Raw genomic sequence first — 20975 nt, 5'->3', positions numbered from 1 at the left:
CTGTATTCTCCAGGGAGGAAGAATCTCCAGAGTCTGGGAGCAGCCACTGAGAAGGCCCTTTTGTCCATTCCCACCTAGTGTGTCTATGAGGGTGATGGGGCCAAGAGAAGGACCTGCCCTGAAGATCTCAAAACCCAGGCAGCTTCATATGAGGGAATGTGGTATTTCAGATAGCTTGGACCTTAGCCATATAGGGCTTTATAATAGAATATGTTTTAATAGCTGTACATTGCCTGGAATTTGGTTATGTGGAAGGAAGAGTTCGATATATATTAAATAAATGGTCTGCTCGGAGTCAGTGACTTTATTAGAAAACTAATATTTGAGTCTACTCTTGGGTACATTGCATTATTTTCTAGCTATCTCAATATGGTTGCTATTTCACACATCACCATTCCAGTTTGGTCAACAAGTTAGGGGTACAATGCACTGGCTTATTGGAGTTTGAATCTATATAATCAATGCTATGTCTACTTACCTAGAAATAACCCCTACTGAACTCAGTGGGACTTACTTCTATATAGGCATGTATAGGATTTGCTGTAAAAATGCTCTGCTGTGGCTATAACTTTAATTACTAAAGTCTCATTAAATATTACACCCCAACTCAACACTTGCTTCAGGTTCCCCACTCTGAATCATGGACTGGACATCCACATCTCTCTGCTCTTTGTAGCTCTTATCTTTGATCTCTATTTTTTGCTCTCGCGTGTATTTGCCTTACAAGGTACTATTTCTGTACATTCAGGCATGTGAGTAACACATTTACCAACAATTTGCATGAGTATTTCTTACAGTGGTTGAAACCACCTTGCTTCTGTTTTGAAGAACCGACTCTCCCATGCTTCTCTGTTTTGACAAGTTACACTGAACCTAGGAGGAAGAGTTTAAAATCAAGATAGAACAGCCCTTTATCTTTTCTAGGCAATGCTATGGAAGCTCTGTTACTGTAGGGATGTTTCTGAGGATGTTGTGTTCTGATGTACATGCTACAGCATCCTACCAAAATGAACTCTCAAGCATTTTCTATTTTTCCTGTCCCGTCAATGGTTTATATACTTGTTCTTCAAGGTAAGTTTCTTTTTGGCTTGGATGTGAATGAACTACAACCAAGTAAATATTACCAAGTCAGTGACTTGGTATGTCATGCTTATGTGTAGGATTAGACAGTGACTGTCGTATATCAGAGTACTAAGATTTAGTCTGCTGTAATTGCATCAAATGCAGTGTAAATCCAACAAGCAGAACTGTAAGTGGTGTATGAATGGGATACATTTTTAAAGGGTGAATCATACTTAAATTTTCAAAAAGTTTAATGCACAGTATTACTATTGATGTTAGAAATTGCTTATTTAGTCCTTCGGTAAAAGAGGAGTCAAATGTATTTGGCTAGATTGGTCAACCCCCTCCCCCAAATCTCTTTAATATAATAAGATAATGGACAAAACAATAAGGTAATTTTGAAAACGGTGCTTAGATCACAGAAAGAAACTGAAGTCAATGAGATTGCAGATATGTTTAAAAAACAACATGCCTTTTAAAAAAATCACAGGTATAGAAAGAAAGGATACATATTTTTGTCAAAATTTATGATTAAAGTCCACACATCTGTCATTGTGATGGGATGGAAGAAAATCTGGAGCTGGTTGTAAGGTCTCTAATAGTTACATAAAACTATTAGAAGAGCCTTTCTGGATCAGACCAAACTCTCATCCAATCCAGCATTCTTGCTTTCATACCAGTCCATGAGATGCCCATGTCCAAAGCCTTGTGTCAATTCCAAAATGAGGAGGCAACTAGGAAACAGGAACTTTGCCTTCCAGGTTCATGTTCTAAAACTAATACATTTCTGCCTTAAAATTGTAGTATTATTTATGGTTATCTATTCATATGGTGGAAAGAAACCATTTGATATGCAGCTTTTCTTAATGTTATTATTTTTTATATTTCTGGTCCAGTTTTTGGTGATGGCATGCGAGCAAATAAGGCTTTGGATGAATCTGCTGATTTTCCACGCAAAAGTCAATACTCTGGTGAGACTGCCTGGAAAAGGGAACATGTTACAGAGAGCATATAGCTTGTTTAACAACATTTTAGATATTTATCGCTTTGTCCATTTTGAGTCTGTTTTCTGCTTGTTGTCAGCTCAGGGGTCAGGACTGCTCAGGGGTCAGGATGCTAGTGTGTGGAGAATCATGACCAGTGGCAAGGAGTTAGACTTAATCGCCTATTATTTATTTACTTCAACTATTTTTACCTGTCTCTTTAGCTGAGACAGCTCTTGTCCATTTCCAACATTTTGAAATTTCGCAAACCTCTTTTATCATAGAACTCTGCTTGGATGTAAAATAATAATTCAGTGTACTGCAGGAACAGTGGCTGGCTATCTCCCACTGTGCACACACAACCATGTGACTAACCAGGTGGTAAAGAGGATTTGCCAGAGCTCATGCCCCTTTTTCTATACATGTTTTACTGAGAGAAGGGAATCATGGTCAAACTTATTTATGGCATGATCAGATGAGCATGTAGATAGGTAGTTGTGTCCAACCATGACAGCTGCAGCACTGCATACTAATGGGATTTCAACATTTTATGGGGGTGGTCCCACCATACTGGCACATCAGTAGGCTTGGAAAAACTTGAGTCTGGGTTGACTATTTCAACATGCAGTGACTGTCTGGAAGAAGCAGCCAGTGACACAATTACTGGATTCAAGAGGGCATTCTACACCCACCATTTTGAACAATCCACTCCCGGTTTCTTTGAATCCAATTGGATAAAACCTGGTGGTGCTGCAACTACTTACAATGAAAGGATAGATATTAATTACTGGTGCTTTACTGTTTTAAGAGCAATTTGTAAACCACCCTGGAATAATTGAAGAGTCAGATAAAATATTTTAAACAAAGAAAGAAACAAAAGATATATTGGGTATAAACGTTCCTGGGATTTATTATGTCAGATAAGAATGCTAAAAATGGATGTTCTATGCTAAAAGCTGTCATATTTCACTTCTGAAAAAGTGTGAAATTATGTTGATTACAGCTGGGGAATGAATTCTACCAGCCATGTCTTACTATGGAGATTTGAATTTGCTTTTGTGCTGTGTTTTGAGTCTGAAATTTTTAGATGTCCTCTTGAAATCTGAACATTTTGATTTCATGAAATCACAGTTTTAGGAATTGGTATGCTTTGTTCAATTTGGGTGTTAATGAATTAAATGTCTTCCCATTGCATCTTATTGACATACTTAGGATCCAAAGTGGATAGCCTCATCAATGGAACGCTTGGTGATTGTATGCTCCTTGATCTGGAGAACAGGAACCCAGCAATCCACATTCACAACGTGATTTGGAAGAAAGGCAAAGCCTTGATTGGGATGATGATCAATGGTCAGAATGAAGGAAACTGTACAATCCATAGCAAAAGATGTTTTATCTATAACAATGGCACCTTGAGCTTGTGTCCCACTCAGTTGGACGATATTGGGCATTATACAGTGACAGCATATACTGAGGATGGACACATTCAATACAGTAATGGAAAGGAACTGCTGCTTACACGTAAGTATCAGATAGGCCCTCTAAGGGACTGTGTGTTATTCCTATAAAATAAGTGCCATGCATTTGCAGCATTCAGCTGTATAATAGCCAGAACAGCTGGAGAATTAGAGGAACACATTTAGGAGCGGATTTAGGGCACATGGGGAGGGGAGAGGGCAGAGAAGTTACATTATGCAGCTAAAAGGCGTTGTAGTATAATTTTCAAATTGAATAGCTCCCTGAGAGTTGCCTTTACTACTTTGCTTTCAGTTTCATGGCTGAAATTTGAAATGCACCCCTGAAATTGAAATATTTTAATTCAGTGAAATAACAGTTTTCAAAATTATTTCAAATCTACTTAATGCACACATTTTTGAGGATTGAAGTAAACTGTATGTCCGCTATATTTTTGCTCTGTGTTCAGAATCCAAACTGCAGGTTAGTCTCACCAAAGGAACACTTGGTGATTGTATGCTCCTTGAGATGAAGATCACGAAACAAGCCATCCACCTTCATGATGTGATTTGGAAGAAGGGCAATATCACAATAGGAAAGGTGGACGGCCAGAATATTACAACTTGCATAGACGACAGCAAGAGATGTCTTATACTTAACAATGGCAGCTTGAGCTTGTGTCCCACTCATGTGCAGGATATCGGACAGTACACAGCAGAAGTGTTTACCAAGGATGGTGTGTATCAGTACAGTCACACAATTCAACTGGAACTTACACGTGAGTACAGTCATACCTCGGGTTGAATAAGCTTTGAGTTGAGCGCGTTCAAGTTACGTTCCGTGGCAACCCGGAAGTAACGGAGCGTGTTACTTCCGGGTTTTGCCGCTTGCGCATGCGCAGACGCTCAAAATGACGTCGCGCGCATGCGCAGAAGTAGCGAAAAGCGATGCACGCGTGTGCAGACGTGCCGTCGCTAGTTACGTTTGCTTCTAGATGCGAACGGGGCTCCAGAACGGATCCCGTTCGTATCTAGAGGTACCACTGTATTAGATGGGCATTCCCATGCTCTAAGATGAGTAGCAAGTATTTACAAGGTTCATCTGTGCAATAGCCAACCCAACCACTGGAAGTTATACGTACTGTAATTTTGTTGTAACTGTATATCTTTCATACATTCTGTTTGACAAGAGCCTGCTGCAAATATGTTAGTAAAGTACAGTAACACTTACCTCCAAATAAAAGAAGGTTGGTAATTTTACTGAATAGAAGGATATTACTATTTTTTTATTCATGCCATTGACAACATTATGTACCTTTAGGCCATGCTAAGCCAATTGGACTGACTTGCTCTGTTCTAATCAACAGAACCTATGGGCACTTAACTTTTTGTGACATATGTGCCCACAGTGTGGTAGACTGTCCCTTAAAATGGAACAACAGAAATTGGGTTCATTCACTGCTAAGAAACTGTTAGAAATGTTGATTTGCAGCTAAAATTGAAAATGTTATTCATAGTTTAGCAGAGATTATTTCCCCCTCCTTACACAATGTATCAAAAAGCACCTGGAATTACAGGTGCTAGGTGTTGCTTCATGTAATAAGGGAGAACCTGATGAATGAAAACCAAGTTATGTTTCAGCAGGAAACCCTATTGAGACTATTAATATTGCACATATCCAGTCTCCTGGATGAATAAAAACTGACACTTCTATTGAAATAAATATTCTCCAGGCCAAAATATGGCTCAGAAGCTTTACTTACAGAACTTAATTCCAAACAACTTAAAACAATAAAAGTTACTTTCAGTTAGATGCATATTTTTTACACCGCTCCCAGCAGAAGCCATAATATCTTAGATTACAAATATGTTGTATTCTCAGCTAGAAATCAAAGCTCTGTCTCTCCTCCATTGCTGCCTCCATTAGTCTCAGGTTGTTTGCTGGAGACAGAGATTCACACATCCATTCTTTTCAGTAGCTTGGAACAAAGAAAGCACCACACCCAAGATGGATGTCTACAGATTAGCATATGCATAGACCTGCAATACAATCCTTTTCATATGACTGTGAGCTAAACAACTTGTGATCGAGGCACAGAGATACATCCCCACTTCATGATTCACTTGTTAGGCTCTTCTTCAGCTTCAGTGGAAATTTCTAGTCATGCTACACAGTGCAATATAGGCACATTATAGATTCCCTCTCCCCAATTCAATGTACATTAAACTATTATACTTAACAAAGCTGTCCGTATTTGCTGGAAGAAAGCATAGTTCCATGGTAGAGTACATACTTCTGCATGCAGAAAGACCCTTGATAAAAGGCTTTCAAGTAGCAGGCATTGTTCTGAGGTCTTAAAAGCTGCTATGAATCAGAGCACATGGTAATGTACTGGATGGGCTAGTGGCTTGACTTAAAGACTTAAGAGTATTTCTCAGTCTGATAACAGATTCACTTGGTTTTAACTAAGATTGTTCCTTATGAAAAGATTTTAGAATTGGTAGAGTTGGTGCGATATGTCTAGAATTTTATGCATGCTTACTCAGAAGTAAGCCCCATTCAGTTCAGTGGGGCTTATTCCCAGGAAAGCTTGTATAAGACTGAAGCTGATTTTCAAGCAATGTATGACAATACATAGTTTTGTGTGCTGCCCTCGCCCCCGTCAAGTTATAGGCTCTGTTGAGTTCATGTAACATTTATTATACATGGTTAATTGATGAAAAAGTTAAGCGCAAAGTAGTTAATTGAAATGATTAAATAAATTGACAGGGTAATATTAATGTTTTACACAGTGCCGCATGTCATTAAAAGTACAAACAGAGCTCTTTGTAAAACTACCTGTCAGAAGTGAGTTAAAATAGGTAATTCTTTTCACAATTGCATTCTCATTTTAGAACCTAATCCACAGAAGACAATACGTTTGCCTCATTTAATCTTCTTCATCTTAGAAGGAGCTCTTGTTGCAGCGTTTCTCATTATATTGGGCTCGTGTATATATCATTTTGGAAAATGGAAGAGGAAGCCAGGTAATCTTTCCTTGCCTTACCTTGCTTACCATAATGAGGGAAAGTCACTCAAAAGGTACAGATGGTTGTCTAATGCAACTCCTTCTTTTACTTTGGCAATAAAACCTTTTGCATCTCATGTGAGATGCAAAATCCATGTGCAGCCTGATCTTTTTCTTTCTTTTACAAGCACACAAAGCACACTGGGATCTCTCTCTCTCTCTCTCTCTCTCTCTCTCTCTCTCTCTCTGACACCCACCCACAAGATGGAGGTCAGTATATAACACCTGTTTGGACATAATTCTAAACTATACTTTAGCATAATAGGAGTGAGCCTACTCATAATGTGGACTCAAGCATCCTCTTGTCCTCTGTCCTCCTCCAACATGCATCAGAGGAAGAGATCTTCATCTGCTTCCTGAGCTAAGCTGACCATAATTGGTTACATCTGAATTGGGCCAAACTATGGGTAGGGCCAAACTATAGTTTATTGAAATAGTGGTTTCTGACCTTGGCTCAGTTTGTTGAAGTGAATGCAGTTCTTGGTTCGGACATAACAACACATTTTGTGTCAGGATTCCTCTTCCATGTAAGAGCCCCTGTGCCCCCCCAACACACAGGAGGCCTCAAAGACCTGGAATGGTTCCTTGCTCCAGGTTTCATACAGGTTTTTCCGATTGCAGCAGCCCATACAACTTCTCTCAGCTTTTCTTGGCTCTCTACTGAAGTTTGTAACCTCAGCTGTCTCTTTTTCTTTCACAGCTGTTCTCTCACATCTCTCTCACTCTGCCTCTGCTTTGTCTCTGTAGCTGCAGATTTCTCCTCTCTGTTTCCCCCGTCTCCCACTCACAATTAATATTATTTTCTAGCAGCTTCGCTGGGACAGAGGTTCTCTCCCTCCTTGCTTCTTAGCTGTCCTTCGTTGCTGTGCACTTGTCAATAATTCTTTCTCCATGTCCCCCCCCCTCTTTGTGTGTTTTGCTGCTATTGCAGCCATCACACTCTCCCACACTGGCCTGCCATCTTTTATCAGGCTGCAGTGAGTGTGTCAGGGCAGTGTGTCACTTCCAGTCCCCTGCACTGTGACTGGTTAAAACCAGGATGCAGACTTCTGCCGTCCTCTGGCACATGCCAGGGAGAGCCACATCCTTGAGTCTAAAGTAAGACATTTTCAACTGAAGATCCCCTTTGGAATTGCTGCCATTGTTGAATTTTTGCTTACTAACATGAATCACAGTGTACTAGGTAGGCCTGTGAACTTAACTGATAGCAAGTATATGCATGCATTTATTAAAAAACAAGTTACTGTAGATATCTTTTAAGAGGTGAAGATACTATCATCAAGCCCATCTGCCCTGTCTCATTACCCTTTTTTTGGATGGAAGGACCTGTGAATTCTGCTTCTGTGAATTTAATAGATTTGCCTTTAAATGTGAACTGAACTCCCCCATCTCTAGCCACCAAGACTCAACCTCTGAAGAGGGAAAACACAAATAATTGGATCCATCGCCTTTCCTTCTGCCAGCATTGAAAGGCTATGAGCACGTGATGGGTTGTGAGCAATTAAATGATGCCCACACCGTTTCTCGCATGTGCCTCCTGCCCTCTTAGCTTTCATAGGGTCCCTGATAAGAGGAAGTTGCCAACGGATATTTCAGGCCATGTTTTAAGTGGTGCTAAGCTGGTTTGTTAAAAAGAAAATAGGTTGAGGGTTCTTCAGTATGCATATGCTGGAAAGCCAGTTACCTCTGGGGAAAGACTTCATTCTAAGCTTCCCTTAAAATCTGTGCCATTTTTCACAAAGGCTGTAATGGGCAGGAGGGAGGAGACCCATCTGTCATTTGCTCTAGAGAAAGAAAAGGCAAAGGAAGAAATGGGATTGTGTCTGCACCCCTGCAATAAAATTAGGAGATGATGGGGATATTAGGAGTGACTACTGCACCAGTAATGTGTGCTTTCAGTTCTCACTGAAAACCATTTCCACACTTTTTATTTTATATGGTTTAAGATCTCTGGAAAACAAGAAGACAACGCCGTGCAAGTTGGAGAAAGAATGTGGCTGACTATGCAGTAGTTTATAGGAGAAAGCAAGACCGATGTGAGTATTACAGCTGCCAAACCAGTGTACACTAATCTCTATGTGTTTAGGCTTCCATGGGATCCAGAACTGTGAAGAGACCTCTGTATGTTGCAGTTGAGGACAGGACAGGAAGAGGTTGTAAAAGTGTGACCTTTCTCCCTGGTAATTGTATGAGGACAACAAACAAAGGTGGTTCTGGTGTGATAGGTTTCTATTGCAAATCAAGGTGTGCGGGTCTGGAACAAATTGGTTTGGAGATACCTCAGGGGTTGGTTCAAAGAACTATAAGAAGAAAGGGACCCAAAGACCAATAGGTGAGATTCAAGTTTGGTCTATATAATTTAGACCACATAAGCAGAAAGCAGAAGGAAGCAAATTCTGTTGGGAATCCTTAGCTCTAGACAACAGAGAGAAATGAGCCAAGCCATATGTTACAGAAGAAGGCCATGGGTCCTCCAGTTCCCACAGTCTGGCACTGCACCGCAACCTAAGTTTCTGCTTAAGGCCACCAACAAAGCCATGTGTAATCCAACAGTTATGACCTTCCAAGTACACAAGGATGCCTCTCAGACTAGTTAAAACCAGTTATAGACTAGTTTTAGAGTTATAGTGCAGCTGCTGGGGTTGGGGGAGGGAAATGTCTTGGGCCAGTTGTGCCTGAGGGGAAATTATTTTCCAACTCCATGGTATGGGCTGATGTGTTGTACAAACCTAGGCTCATGGTTTACCTCTCCCAGTTTGGTGCAGCAGCCAAACAACTGATGAGAAGCAAAGTGGCTGTGATCTCCTCTCTGGGAGCCTCCACACTCACACATAGTTTGTGTTAGCATGATTTGTGAAGCAGGCCTAAATTAATATATGAAATTCAGTTCTGGTCAGTTCCTGGACTGCAACAACAAGTATGTTTAGATTCAGGGTGGAAGAAAGATGGGATATAAATGGAAGAGAATACATAGACAATAATATAAATCTGTTTCATTGGAGCTAGCTAGACTCTTCTGCAGTTCTTATGGTTTTACGTGCCAGTTAAAAGACAAATAAAAAACCAGAAAGCTATCAGAGCTTCTTTACTGTGCTTGCATTTAGGTCGTGTCGGTGCATCTTTGCCAAGTGTAGTTTGTGATTCATTATGGGGTGATTCATACACTACGTTCTGCTGCCACCAAGTGCATTTAACAGTTCAGTGAGCAGAATACTCATGTGAACAGTGCCGTTTAGTAAGTAGGACATTCTGAAGCACTGCCGATCAGCTTCTGGAAGCAAGGATTTTTGGTTGTTTTGGAGACTACTCACCTCAAAGAAGTGATGGTTCTGCCTGTTTTCCTTCCTTATAAATTAAACTCCATTCCAACAAGGTATTAATTGTGCATATTCTTACAAAGGTTGGGCGGCACCTCCACTCTCTGCCAAGCAGTAGCAAGATTCCAGGGGGTTTCAGGCATTCACCAATGGTTTGAGCTCCTCTGGAGAACTGAAGATGTAGTGGAGCCTGCTTTAAGAAATCTGTTTTATTTGCATATTTACACCTTCAGTCTGCATGGAGGGAGTCCAGCTCTTACTTGTTCCCCACAGCAATGCAGCACTGGAGTGCAAGGCATCTCTCCCAGTCAGCCTTCAACCAGCTTGCCCAAGATGGATCTTTGCTCTCTTCCCTTCTTCTTCCCAGCACATCTTTCTCTAAAGACTCTCTTTGTGTGCCACCTCAGATACATACCCCATCACCATGGCAACCTCTGCCTATCTGCCCAGGCCCAAGAGCCTTCCTAGATGGGTCAACAACACCTTTTCTCATGTTAATGCCTCTATCCCAGGTGACAGGAAGGAACCTTAGCCTGTACTTTTCCACAGGCCTCCAATCTTCCCTTCAATACTCCAAATCATCAGACTCCTACCATTTATTAATTTCTAGGGTTTTTTTTTGGGTGAGTGGAATTCCCCCCACCTATAACAATATCATGAACAGAAGGCAATGTCATGGTCTACTCTGAGAAACAAAGCTAATTCAGTGAGTGAATGGGCCATGTCTTCTCATTGGGCAGCACTGTCATCTATCTGAACTGCTGTTTATTACTATAATTACTGCAACTTGATTAACCATATGTGCTTTAGGTGGCAACCCTACACACGCCTTGCTGGGGGAAAGTCTTGTTGAATTCAGTGGGGCTTGCTTCTGAGTAGACATGTATAAAATTGCACCGCTGGTCCCATATGCTCCAACTCTGTGGAGCATAATTTAGGGGGCACCCCCATATTTTCTGCAAGTTGGTGCTTCCCTCCCTCCATTCTTCCTTCACTCCCATGGGCAGCCACCTCCATCTCTGGAGATGGGCCAGTCAGTTGCAACCCCTCTTTCAGTCCAGCCATGCCCTGAACTGCCCCATATGTGATGTCATATAAATTGGGCATAGAGCTGGTGAGCTTGACTGGACAAAAACTGCCTTGCAAGTCTAATGAGGAGGCATGGTAGGTCTAATTAGGCCCACAGGCCCCCCAATATGCCATTGCAAGTGTCATTTTCGAAGAGGCATTCCTGCTTGCCACCCACAGTTTTAATAAGTAACTCGCATTAAGGAACCAATTTAAATAAATAAATAAATAAATGAGCTTCCTGATTCACTCTTTTAGTAGATTAAAATACTTTAAAAATCCATTAGTCTAATGAATTAAAAACTGAAACATTGCAACCCCTATTTATTTATTTGTTTATTTGTTATTGGATTGCCGCGGACTCAGAGTAGACCACTGAATTCAATAGATATAAGTGAATCATGACTCACAATGACTCATTTTAAAGTTTTTTTTTTTAAATTTTAAATATTTCTCAACCGTCTTTCAACAGAAGATTCTAGAGCCAGGTCCAAAAATAGGAATATAATTAATTTGGACAATATATAAACACACCTTAAAATCAGCAAATCAGCTTAACAAAACATAAATGAAACAAAACAAATATCTCAAAAGCTAAAAACAGAAATAAACCATTCCATCCCTCCCTCCCCCAAACTAACATGTGTGAGCAAATAGGACAGCAAATAGGAAAGCTTGTCATGTCAGATCCAGTCATGTCTCCCTTGAGAAGGCACTCAAAAGTTGGAGAGGCACTGTGGAAAAAAGCCCTCTTTTTCTTTTAAAGAGTAGCATACCTCAATTAAAGAGAGTACTTGGAACAGCATCTCTCCAGAAGATCTTAAGACATGGGCAAACTGGTATTTTAATGGGTCTGATATGACAACTGCTCCTTCTTGTTGCTATTTTTTTAAATTGTTGTTGTTCCTTATTATTATTCAAATTAAACATTAGCCCACCTTTCTTCCAAGGATCTCAGGCAGCATTCATGGGCCACCTAGACTGGGCAATAACTTGATCCCACCTCTCCCTAGTCCAAGTCCAGCACTCCACACCCTCCCAACTGGTGCTCCAACTGTTTAGGACATTTGCCCTAAGCAATTTCGGTAAAGGAGTTTGAACAGTATTCAGTGTTAGCTGCTAGAAATCAAAACATAGAATTAATGAAGAAATATTGCTGCAAGGGTAGTTGATGTAAGGATTTGTTCATCCTCAGAAATGTTTAAAACCAGCTGAAATAAGACCCTGTGTGAGATGCTAGCTTGCAATAGAAAGTTTTCATGGAGGTTGATGATACTGTTTTTAACCACAGGTGTATGCAGTGATGCATGGTGCTGGTATTGGGGCAGAGTGGTGGTGGGGAATGCACACACGTAGAGAAGAAACTTCAAATATCATGTCTGCTGTCTCTAGAGAATTCAGTGCAACTGTTGGTGGTCAGAAGGGTTTATTCTAGTGCAGCACATACACTGAGGGTCCAACTAGATGTGAGCTGGAGGCACATCAAGTATCTTCCAACAATTTCCTTTAATGCACTCTTGTTGCCCCCTAATGTGATTGGAGCAGTAGCAGGAGGGAGAAGGCACTTTACTATCTTGAGTAGTTTTCTTAGTCAAAACTGGCTCAAAATTTCCCTACAGGGGAAAAAGCAGATTTGAGAGGGTGGTTTTTAGCAGTTTGTGATGGGGGAACTGATCACTCCCTTCCACTGCAGCTGGTTTGACAAAATTTGGGGCACCCCACCCCTGCAATTCAAGTTTTTCAGTTAGGAAATGCTTCACACATTTCTCCCAGGTCCTATCTAGCTTGGCCCTCTTATGGACCTGGCTTACATTGAGCTACATGCTCACAGAAAAAGGCCACTATGGTTTTGTATTTATCAGGAGGTCCCACAAGTTACATTTTCCAAGCATCTTGTTGTTGTTTCTAATCTGTTTTTCCCCTCTCCACTAAGGACCCAAGGCAGATTTTGGATCCTCTATTTATGGTCTTCAGAAAAGGCTACTTACCTGGGAGTGAGCCCCATAGTATACAGAAACCTTGTGTAATCATGCTAAAACCTGTTCCCCCTATACTTAGTAAATTTTGTTTGTTCCTGTGTTACAACATGGTTATATGTTAATGTTGTGCTAACCCAGCATTTAATTTCAATGGTTGTTGTACTTTCTGCTTTTTGCTTTCTTGCTCAGCAACTGCAAGTCCAGAGTTACAGAAACCACAGGCTATAGAAACCACAGAAGAAGGTCAAGGGTTTTCGATTGGGAATGAAAAAGAGACTGCAACAGCAGCAGCTCCCAACACAGAAAACCCCATGCTTTTAAATATCTCTACTTTTCAAGGTAAGTGGCCAAAACCAAACCACACAGCAGACAGGAAGTACACATTTTTATCTAAAATAGTTTAGCTGTGAGCATCTCTTGAGCATCCTGAGGACTTTTCTAATTATAAGGCAATAGGCAGATGAGGTTGTACTGCTTGGCTAAATGTCTAAGGACATACCTATCTTGCAGACATACTAGGTTTTATATTAGTTTAACATCCCCACAGCCTTCTGGGAACCATGCTGAGGATTCTCTGATTATTCTGGCCATCTTCACAGAACATCAGGTTTCTGGGGAAGGAGAATGACTAGCAGACAAACCAGCTTAGGTCTGAAATATAAATATGCTGAAAGTGATCTTAACTGTGATCGAGCCTCCATGAAATTTGGGGACACTTACAAAAGTAATTTTTGGAAGTTTTGTTCCCATAGTGTGCAACCTGATCCCTGTGGGGAGCCTGAAAGAATTACTTGAGAACAACAACACTTTCCTGGGCCTTTCATAGGCATCTGGTTGGACACTATGAGGACAGAAAACTGGACTAGGTGGAATTTCTCTCTATACAGTGAAAGCAGCAGAAATGTCCAGCATTTGAAGCATGATCACTGCACAGGTGTCAACTGGAGCTGTGGTAAAATAGGGAAGTCTCAGGGGCAGCGCATCCCATTTCACCACGTGAGGTGAAATGGGAATGTGCTGTCTCCTGTCCCCTCTCTGTTGCCCCTGCTACGCCCCTGCACCATTCCTGCCCCACCACTTCCACCGCCGCCGGAATGCCCCCCTCTCACCCAGCGAGTGGCAGCACTGCATGCTGGAATGTCTCTCTCGTATTGAAATTTGGTGGTGGTGGAAGTGGTGGGGCAGATGGGGTGCCGCCTCTTGTACTTCTGCCACCTGAGGCAGAAGCACAACCCCACCGCATCTGTGGGCTGGCTCTGGCTCTGGCTCTGGCAAGTCTTGTATAGAGAAAACCAACTCTTTCTTTTAGACCAGGGTTGGGGCATGTGGGGCTTCCTGATGTTGTTGGGCATCCAATCTCATCAGCATGGCCATCAGGAATTATGGGATATTTACTCCAACAACATCTGGAGATCCAGAGCCAGTGTGGTGTAGTGGTTAAGAGCGGTAGACTCGTAATCTGGTGAACTGGGTTTGATTCCCCGCTCCTCCACATGCAGCTGCTGGGTGACCTTGGGCTAGTCACACTTCTCTGAAGTCTCTCAGCCTCACTCACCTCACAGAGTGTTTGTTGTGGGGGAGGAAGGGAAAGGAGATTGTTAGCTGCTTTGAGACTCCTTAGGGTAGTGATAAAGCTGGATATCAAATCCAAACTCTTCTTCCTCTTCCTCTTCACCCCAGTTTTAGACAGAGGGAGAACTCATAGAATCATAGAGTTGGAAGGGACTCAGGGTCATCTAGTCCAACCCCCTGCAATGCAGGAAAGCTGGGAAAGTTTGGAGACCACAGGGTGAGAAATATCTTATAGATGTACCATGGTACCTCTGGATGTGAACGGGATCCATTCTGGAGCCCCATTTGCATTCTGAAGAGAACGCAACCCGTGTCTGTGCATCTGCGCGTGCGTGGGTTGTGATTCGCCGCTTCTGCACATGCACGTTACGTCATTTTGAGCATCTGTGCATGCGTGAGCGGGGAAACCTGGAAGTAATGCATTCCGTTACTTCTGGGTCACTGCAGAGTGCAACCCAAAAGCGCTCAACCTGAAGCAACTTTAACCCGAGGTATGACTGTATGCATATTATTTTTCTGTTCAGAGAAAGAAAACACTTTACCACCAGCACTGTGTATGAATGTCAGGAATTGTAGTGCTAGTCTACTGAGGAGTGACAGCTCTGTTTGCTGGGATGGCGGCTGTGTTCTTCCAGATCTTGTGGACTGTGTTCTGTGAGAGGTTTGATGATGCAATCGAATTAAGAGAACAAATATGCATTTCTTCCAGTGACCCAGCCCACATGTATGATGGGAAAAGAGACAATGGAATTCTGAAATCATCTGAGACCCAGTTCTATTTAACATGCTATCTCATTTGTCAGAAGATGCAGTTCATTTAGTAGCTAGGCAGAAGCTTTCAAAGTGCGCTTATGTAAAAAAATAAACCTAATTACTAACTTTAATCTTGCAAATATGAAACAATAAAAGGCCATTTTACCTCTTCATCATGATGAGAAACTGCTCTTTCAGCAAATTGTCATTACATTGCTAGCAAATGGGGTGAGTTTTATGTATAGATACAATAATATGTAGTAATTTGTTAAGACCTAACTGTACTGTATTGTTCTGATTAAAATAAGCAATGTTTAATTTGTATTGTGTATCATCCAACTTTCCCTCTTGCATTGTCCCTGATCATTAATTATCCTTGTCTATGTATATTGCGGATGCATTATTAAAATTGCTGTTGGTATGAGTTTCTAGACTTGTCATTCTTCAGGTTTCTATAGTCTTTTAATCTAAGACTATAGAAGCTCAAGCTATGCTTTTGCAACGGGACTGGAGTGGATATATCTTCCATATATATAATGGCATATGAACATGTTTTATTGTAATTTAGTTACTAAAAGTGTATGCATTGAAAAGCAAAAGTTGATTTTCTAAAAAAAAGCAAACCCTGCTGACTTGTCCACAGCAAACGTTTCAGCCCAAATTGAAAATAGATCTGTATACGACTGGCTTTTACTCTGCTTCCTGCCTAAACCACGACTAAACACACATCCCCTTGCTAGGTACTAAACCTGTAAGTATAAAGTGTTTCAGAATCATTCATTAATGACCAAGATATAGAACTGTGGTTGCAGACTGTGGTCTTAGGCCGCCTTTGACCATATAAATAGTCACATTGAACGTAAAAGCTGCTAACTTACCTGTCAGATCTGCATCAGTTCAAAAGCTAGGTGAACCAAAATAACCGCCATCTTGAAACTGTAAATGTTGCCCTTGGAAATCTAGTTTGAGCCTTCTTGCCTTTCTGGATGGTGATGCCAAAAGATTGCGCTTCTTAGCTTTCAACCCCTGATTTGTTACCCAGTACTTTGTGTGAACTTTTACACTTTTTAAGTAGTTCATCGTAATTCATGGTTAATGCTAGCTAACCCAAGTTACTTGGGAATAAGACCCATTAAACTCGATAGAGCTTGTGTCAGAGTAGAAATGGTTAGGATTGTAGCATAAGTCATTAGGAAACAGATAATTTATGTTTCTTTGATTTTCCTATAAGTCCGAATTTCTGTTTTTCTTTTCTCAATAAATCTTATTTGTGTTTAAGCAATGTTGCTCTCTGCCTTGGGTGATTCACCACCTTTTTCATTTTAATCATAACCTTCTTTCAAGAAGGTCAATACAGAGTATTCCTTTCTGATGTACGTGGCAATGCACATCCCCTCTCATCTGAGCCCAGCTTTTCAAATGATGTGCACTCACGTTCAGTCACAAACTAAAAAAAAGTTTCAATGTGCACAACAGCTTATGGGCATGGATCATGTGGATAGAGAGAAACTAATATGAATGAACGAGGACAAATTACGCACATGCAATTCTCAAAATTAGAAATTTTCCATACAAAATGAGACCATAGAGCAGAGTGTGAGACAGAGTCAGCCCACAATAATGAAATGCAACTGGGGAAATCTTATCATCCGTAGCGTCTCGCTTTCAGTCTCAAAGAAAGTGATAGCATGGTTGTTTCACTTCCCTTGCTGGAATCCACCCAAAAGCGACTTCTGTTATCTGGCTGGCCAGGTAGACAGACTCATGCAGATTTTTGAGCAACCTGCCAGCCAAGACCCCACCTTTCAGCAGCAGAGTGAGAAACAACACAGGATTCCCAGAAGGAAAGTTAACAAGGAGATGCAAAGCGCAGTTGCTGAGGCCTATTCAGAGTGTTAAACAGAATTGCATCTGGCAGTTCCCACTCCTTTTTATAAAGCGTCTCTCTATGAAAGAGCTTCATAAAGTGGAGATTTCTTTTGCAGCAACTGAGTATTATATATAGATTTTATTGCATTAGCCGTGTGGCCATAGCATGATATACATAGAAATAACAGCATAACATAAAATGGGGGTGGGGAGGTAAAGGTAGATATCGTCCTGGGCAAATACTTAAAGGGGGGGGGGGAAAGGAGATAACAGAAACAACAGGGGATTTAAAACATCGAATGACCGATAGTTCAAGAATAAAAAGACAAAAAACTGCTGAGGCTGGAGGAGGATCATTAAAGGGGTCCTTCAGCTCCTCAGATTTGTCCTAGCTCCATTGTCCTTGTACTATAAAGCTACTTGGAACTTCATTCGATTGTGCAGAGTATCGACTACAGCTGTGGTGTTGAAAAAGAAGTTAGTGCAGCTTTCCTCTTCATCACACTGAGCAGGAAGTTAGCTGTCATCTCGGTGATCCAACAATCAGAATCTTGCAAAAAGAGGGACACTATCCAGGGCTGGATTGGGAGATGAAGCTTGTTCATGAGAGGAGTTAAAAACCGAGATCTTTCATCTGTCCAGTTGGGACAGAAGAGCATTACATGTTCCATAGTCTCCAGGGCTGAGTCATTACAGTTGCATGTTCTGTTTGCGATGGGGACTCTGGAATAATGACCCGACAGAACTGCTGTAGGAAAACAGTTGAGACGGGCACAGGTAAAGGCCCTTCGCTTAGCCTCCGAAGAAATTGTGAAGCAGTATAGAGGGATTCCTTCAGGGGGAGGAATAGCTAGGGCTAGGCCTGAACACGGCAGCTGTGTTAGAGAAGTCAAGTAGCTGTAACTTCTTTTTAATTGAAGGTAGGGCCGCCGGACTGATACACTCTAATTTAAGAACAGTTTTGCAATTCAGATTAAAAAGAGAGCGGAGTTTGAGGTTGATTGTAGTTTTCCAAGGGGAATTATGAATATCTCTTAGGATCAGATTGGAAAAACCACCTCTAATTCGAGCATCCGATGCTAGTAGGTGGGAGCTATAGGAAATGGCTCGACACCATGCTCGTTTTACAATTGAGGGCTGGGCGAACTCAAGTCGTAGGGCTGCACCTGAGACGCATCTCGGGATACCGGAAAGAGATCTCAGAAACATATGAAGTGGGCGATCCAAGTTACCTGATATTGCTGTAGTCCATACTTCACAGCCATATAATAGTTTAGGAACAACTTTGGCATTAAATATTTGAATTGCGGCTGGAAGGTGTTTGCCGCCCTTCTGGTGGTAAAATCGGACAATGGCATTGGAGGTCGTGGTTGCGGCGAAAAAGGCAGATTGTAGATGGGTAGTCCAGGAGAGATTATAAGTGAATATTAAGCCTAGATATTTAAAGGCTTTTACCTTTTCTAAGTAGCCACCTGTGATCTTAAGCGGCTCCAGCTTGAGTTTGCGAGAACGAGTGAAGTGAAGGACTTTCGATTTTTTATAATTAATATTAAGAGCTTCCGCCTTACAACAGGCGATAAATGCATTAACTGCATTTGCTAGGTCCGCAGCTGTTCTGGATAAGATGACAGCATCATCTGCATAGAAAAGGGAAGCAACGGGGTGACCTGCTAAGTGAGGTGGATACTTAGTTGCTAGCTTCAAAGGGGAAATTGCATCATGAAGATAGAGATTAAACAGTAAAGGGGCCAAGAGACAACCTTGTCGGACGCCCTTGGCCGTTGGGAATGGAGTGGTAAGGGAGCCGTTGGGACCACTTCGGACGCAAGCTGTGGTGTTTGAATAAAGGGAAATAATTAGGGAGAGGAGGTGTGGATCAATTCCCAGATGGGCAAGTTTGGACCATAATCTCTGCCTAGGAATGGAATCAAAGGCGGCCTCCAGGTCCATGAAAGCGGCAAATAAGTGGCCTTGCCTTGGTGCAGTGTATTTACTGGCAAGGTGATAAAGAGTTAGACAGTGGTCCATGGTTGATGCTGACTTTCGGAAGCCAATCTGTTCTAGCGGTAGAATGTTCCTCTCCTGGACCCATGAAAGAAGTTCTTCCAGTAAAACAGCGGCAAATATTTTTCCCGGAATAGATAATAAACTAATGGGGCGATAGTTCCTAGGGATGTTTGGCTGGCCGCCTTTGAAGATCGGAACTATTATAGCTTCTCTCCAGGAGTCGGGGATGTCTAGGGCGGAGGAGATAGCGGTGAATACAGGAGTCAGCTGTTCGCTCCACCAAATAGGATCAGTCAGGAAAAGGTCCAACGGGACCATGTCTGGGCCGGGGGCCTTATTCCTTCGCATGGACATTATGATGTTGAAGATGCGAGTTGAGGTAAAGTTTATTGAAGAAGTGGGACTAAGAGAACTGGAACAGAAGTCCGACGGGGGGTGAAGGAGATCTACGAGATGATTTGGAGAGGCGAAACTGGTTGAATAATAGGCAATCCATTCGTCAGCGGAAATCTGGGTAGCTGAATTGAGTGGTGCCGAAGGTCTAACTAAGCGCCAGAAGGAGCGGGAGTCATGCCTCTCTACAGCCGAACGAAGAGTGGACCAAGCCTCTGAGTATTGAGCTCCAACAGTTGTGAGAGGCAGTGTGGTGTAGTGGATAGAGGGTTGGACTAGGCCCTAGGAGACCAGGGTTCACATCCCCACTCAGCCATGAAGCTCACTGTGTGACCTTGGGAGAGTTGCTGCCTCACAGGGTTGTCACAGGGATAAAATGGAGAGGAGAACCATATTCGCCACCTTGAGCCCCTTGGAGAAAAACGTGGGATATAAATGCGACAAGTGAAGGAAAGAACAAACAAGAACTCAAAAAAGTGTGGAGCAAAGAGCTCAAAACTTGACAGATGGATGCATTGTACTGCCTCAGAAGTATTTTTTGGGGTGAGGTGGTAAACCTGGGTTTCACTAATAACTAGAGTAAGCCCAGGATACATATCTTAGGATGGTAGTCAAGCAGGGACTAAGGAAGACTGTGAGATGAATTGGCCACACACTGCTTCCTTCATCTTTCTCTGCCTCAGTGGTCTCACCTTGACCATTTCATGCAAGGCTGAGGAAGACCAAAGGGAGTGTGTGATAGACTTGGAGGTGGAGGAGGCAATAGACTTGATTGGGTGATCAAGATGATGATGGTGAACGTGAGACTGGAGAAAGGTTTTGCACAAGAGGGGTAAGTGAATTGTGTTGCACAACAGCAGCTTGGTGTCCTCCAGCATGTGGTGGCTGGTAGGAATTGTAGTCCAACAATATGTGGAGGACACCAGATTCAGGATAACTAAGGCACTGCAGGCAGGGTCAGTGCTGGTCCCTGGAATCCTTGGGCGAGTGTTGGGGGCCCCAACACCATGGCAGGACCCATTGCTGTCACCTGCCCTGGAACCTGCTTCATTTTTCTTCTGGGTCCGGTGCTCCAAGTGTCAGCACCTAGTTACAATGACAGTTTTCTGCAAAGCCAGTGTAGCATCATGCTGGCAGCATCATGGGAAAACGCTGCACCGCTCTGGGAGCTCCCACCCAGCGCTTTCTGGAGCATTGCTGCTGCCTGCTACCACTGCTACGGAAGCTCACCAGAGGGCAATGGGTATCCCTCAAATCCTGGCTGGAGGCTCGCCCTTGCTCCACCCCTCACTCGGCATCCCCTTCTCAAGGTTCTTCCCCTGATTCCTCTGCAAAGGGATGCCGGGCAAGAGTCAGCCTGGAAAGAATGCCAGGATGAGACAATCCCAGGAAGGCGGAAATTCATATGTAGACTGATATGTTGGGCCATGGGAGGAAATTAAGGAAGAAG

General features: G+C 42.3%; 1 protein-coding gene across 4 annotated transcripts; it reads left to right on the top strand.

Moving 5' to 3' along the window:
- On the top strand, positions 1-16534 carry LOC310761548 (uncharacterized protein). 4 transcript variants are annotated; one of them, XM_083611658.1, is made up of 8 exons: positions 1-1071; positions 1959-2033; positions 3258-3566; positions 3970-4278; positions 6449-6526; positions 8514-8603; positions 13121-13270; positions 15028-16534. In XM_083611658.1, the coding sequence occupies exons 1-8, from the start codon at positions 981-983 to the stop codon at positions 15159-15161; spliced, it is 1236 nt and encodes a 411-aa protein (XP_083467784.1). In that variant the 5' UTR covers positions 1-980; the 3' UTR covers positions 15162-16534. The 4 variants fall into 4 exon arrangements, with proteins under 4 accessions (XP_083467784.1, XP_083467785.1, XP_083467783.1 ...); XM_083611659.1 differs by having other exon boundaries at positions 6395-6526; positions 15213-16534; XM_083611657.1 differs by having other exon boundaries at positions 6395-6526.
- The last annotated feature ends 4441 nt before the right edge of the window (positions 16535-20975 follow it).

This window comes from Podarcis filfolensis, assembly GCF_964270895.1.
Source record: "Podarcis filfolensis genome assembly, chromosome: 4".
In the NCBI taxonomy this organism is placed as follows: Eukaryota; Metazoa; Chordata; class Lepidosauria; order Squamata; family Lacertidae; genus Podarcis; species Podarcis filfolensis.
This window is presented reverse-complemented; position numbering and strand designations above follow the sequence as displayed.

Coding starts and splice junctions, on each gene's coding strand:
- LOC310761548 (XM_083611657.1), top strand. CDS start 981: ATGTACATGCTACAGCATCCTACCAAAATGAACTCTCAAGCATTTTCT. Junction 2,034..3,257: donor ACGCAAAAGTCAATACTCTG/GTGAGACTGCCT, acceptor TGACATACTTAG/GATCCAAAGTGGATAGCCTC. Junction 8,604..13,120: donor TAGGAGAAAGCAAGACCGAT/GTGAGTATTACA, acceptor TTTCTTGCTCAG/CAACTGCAAGTCCAGAGTTA.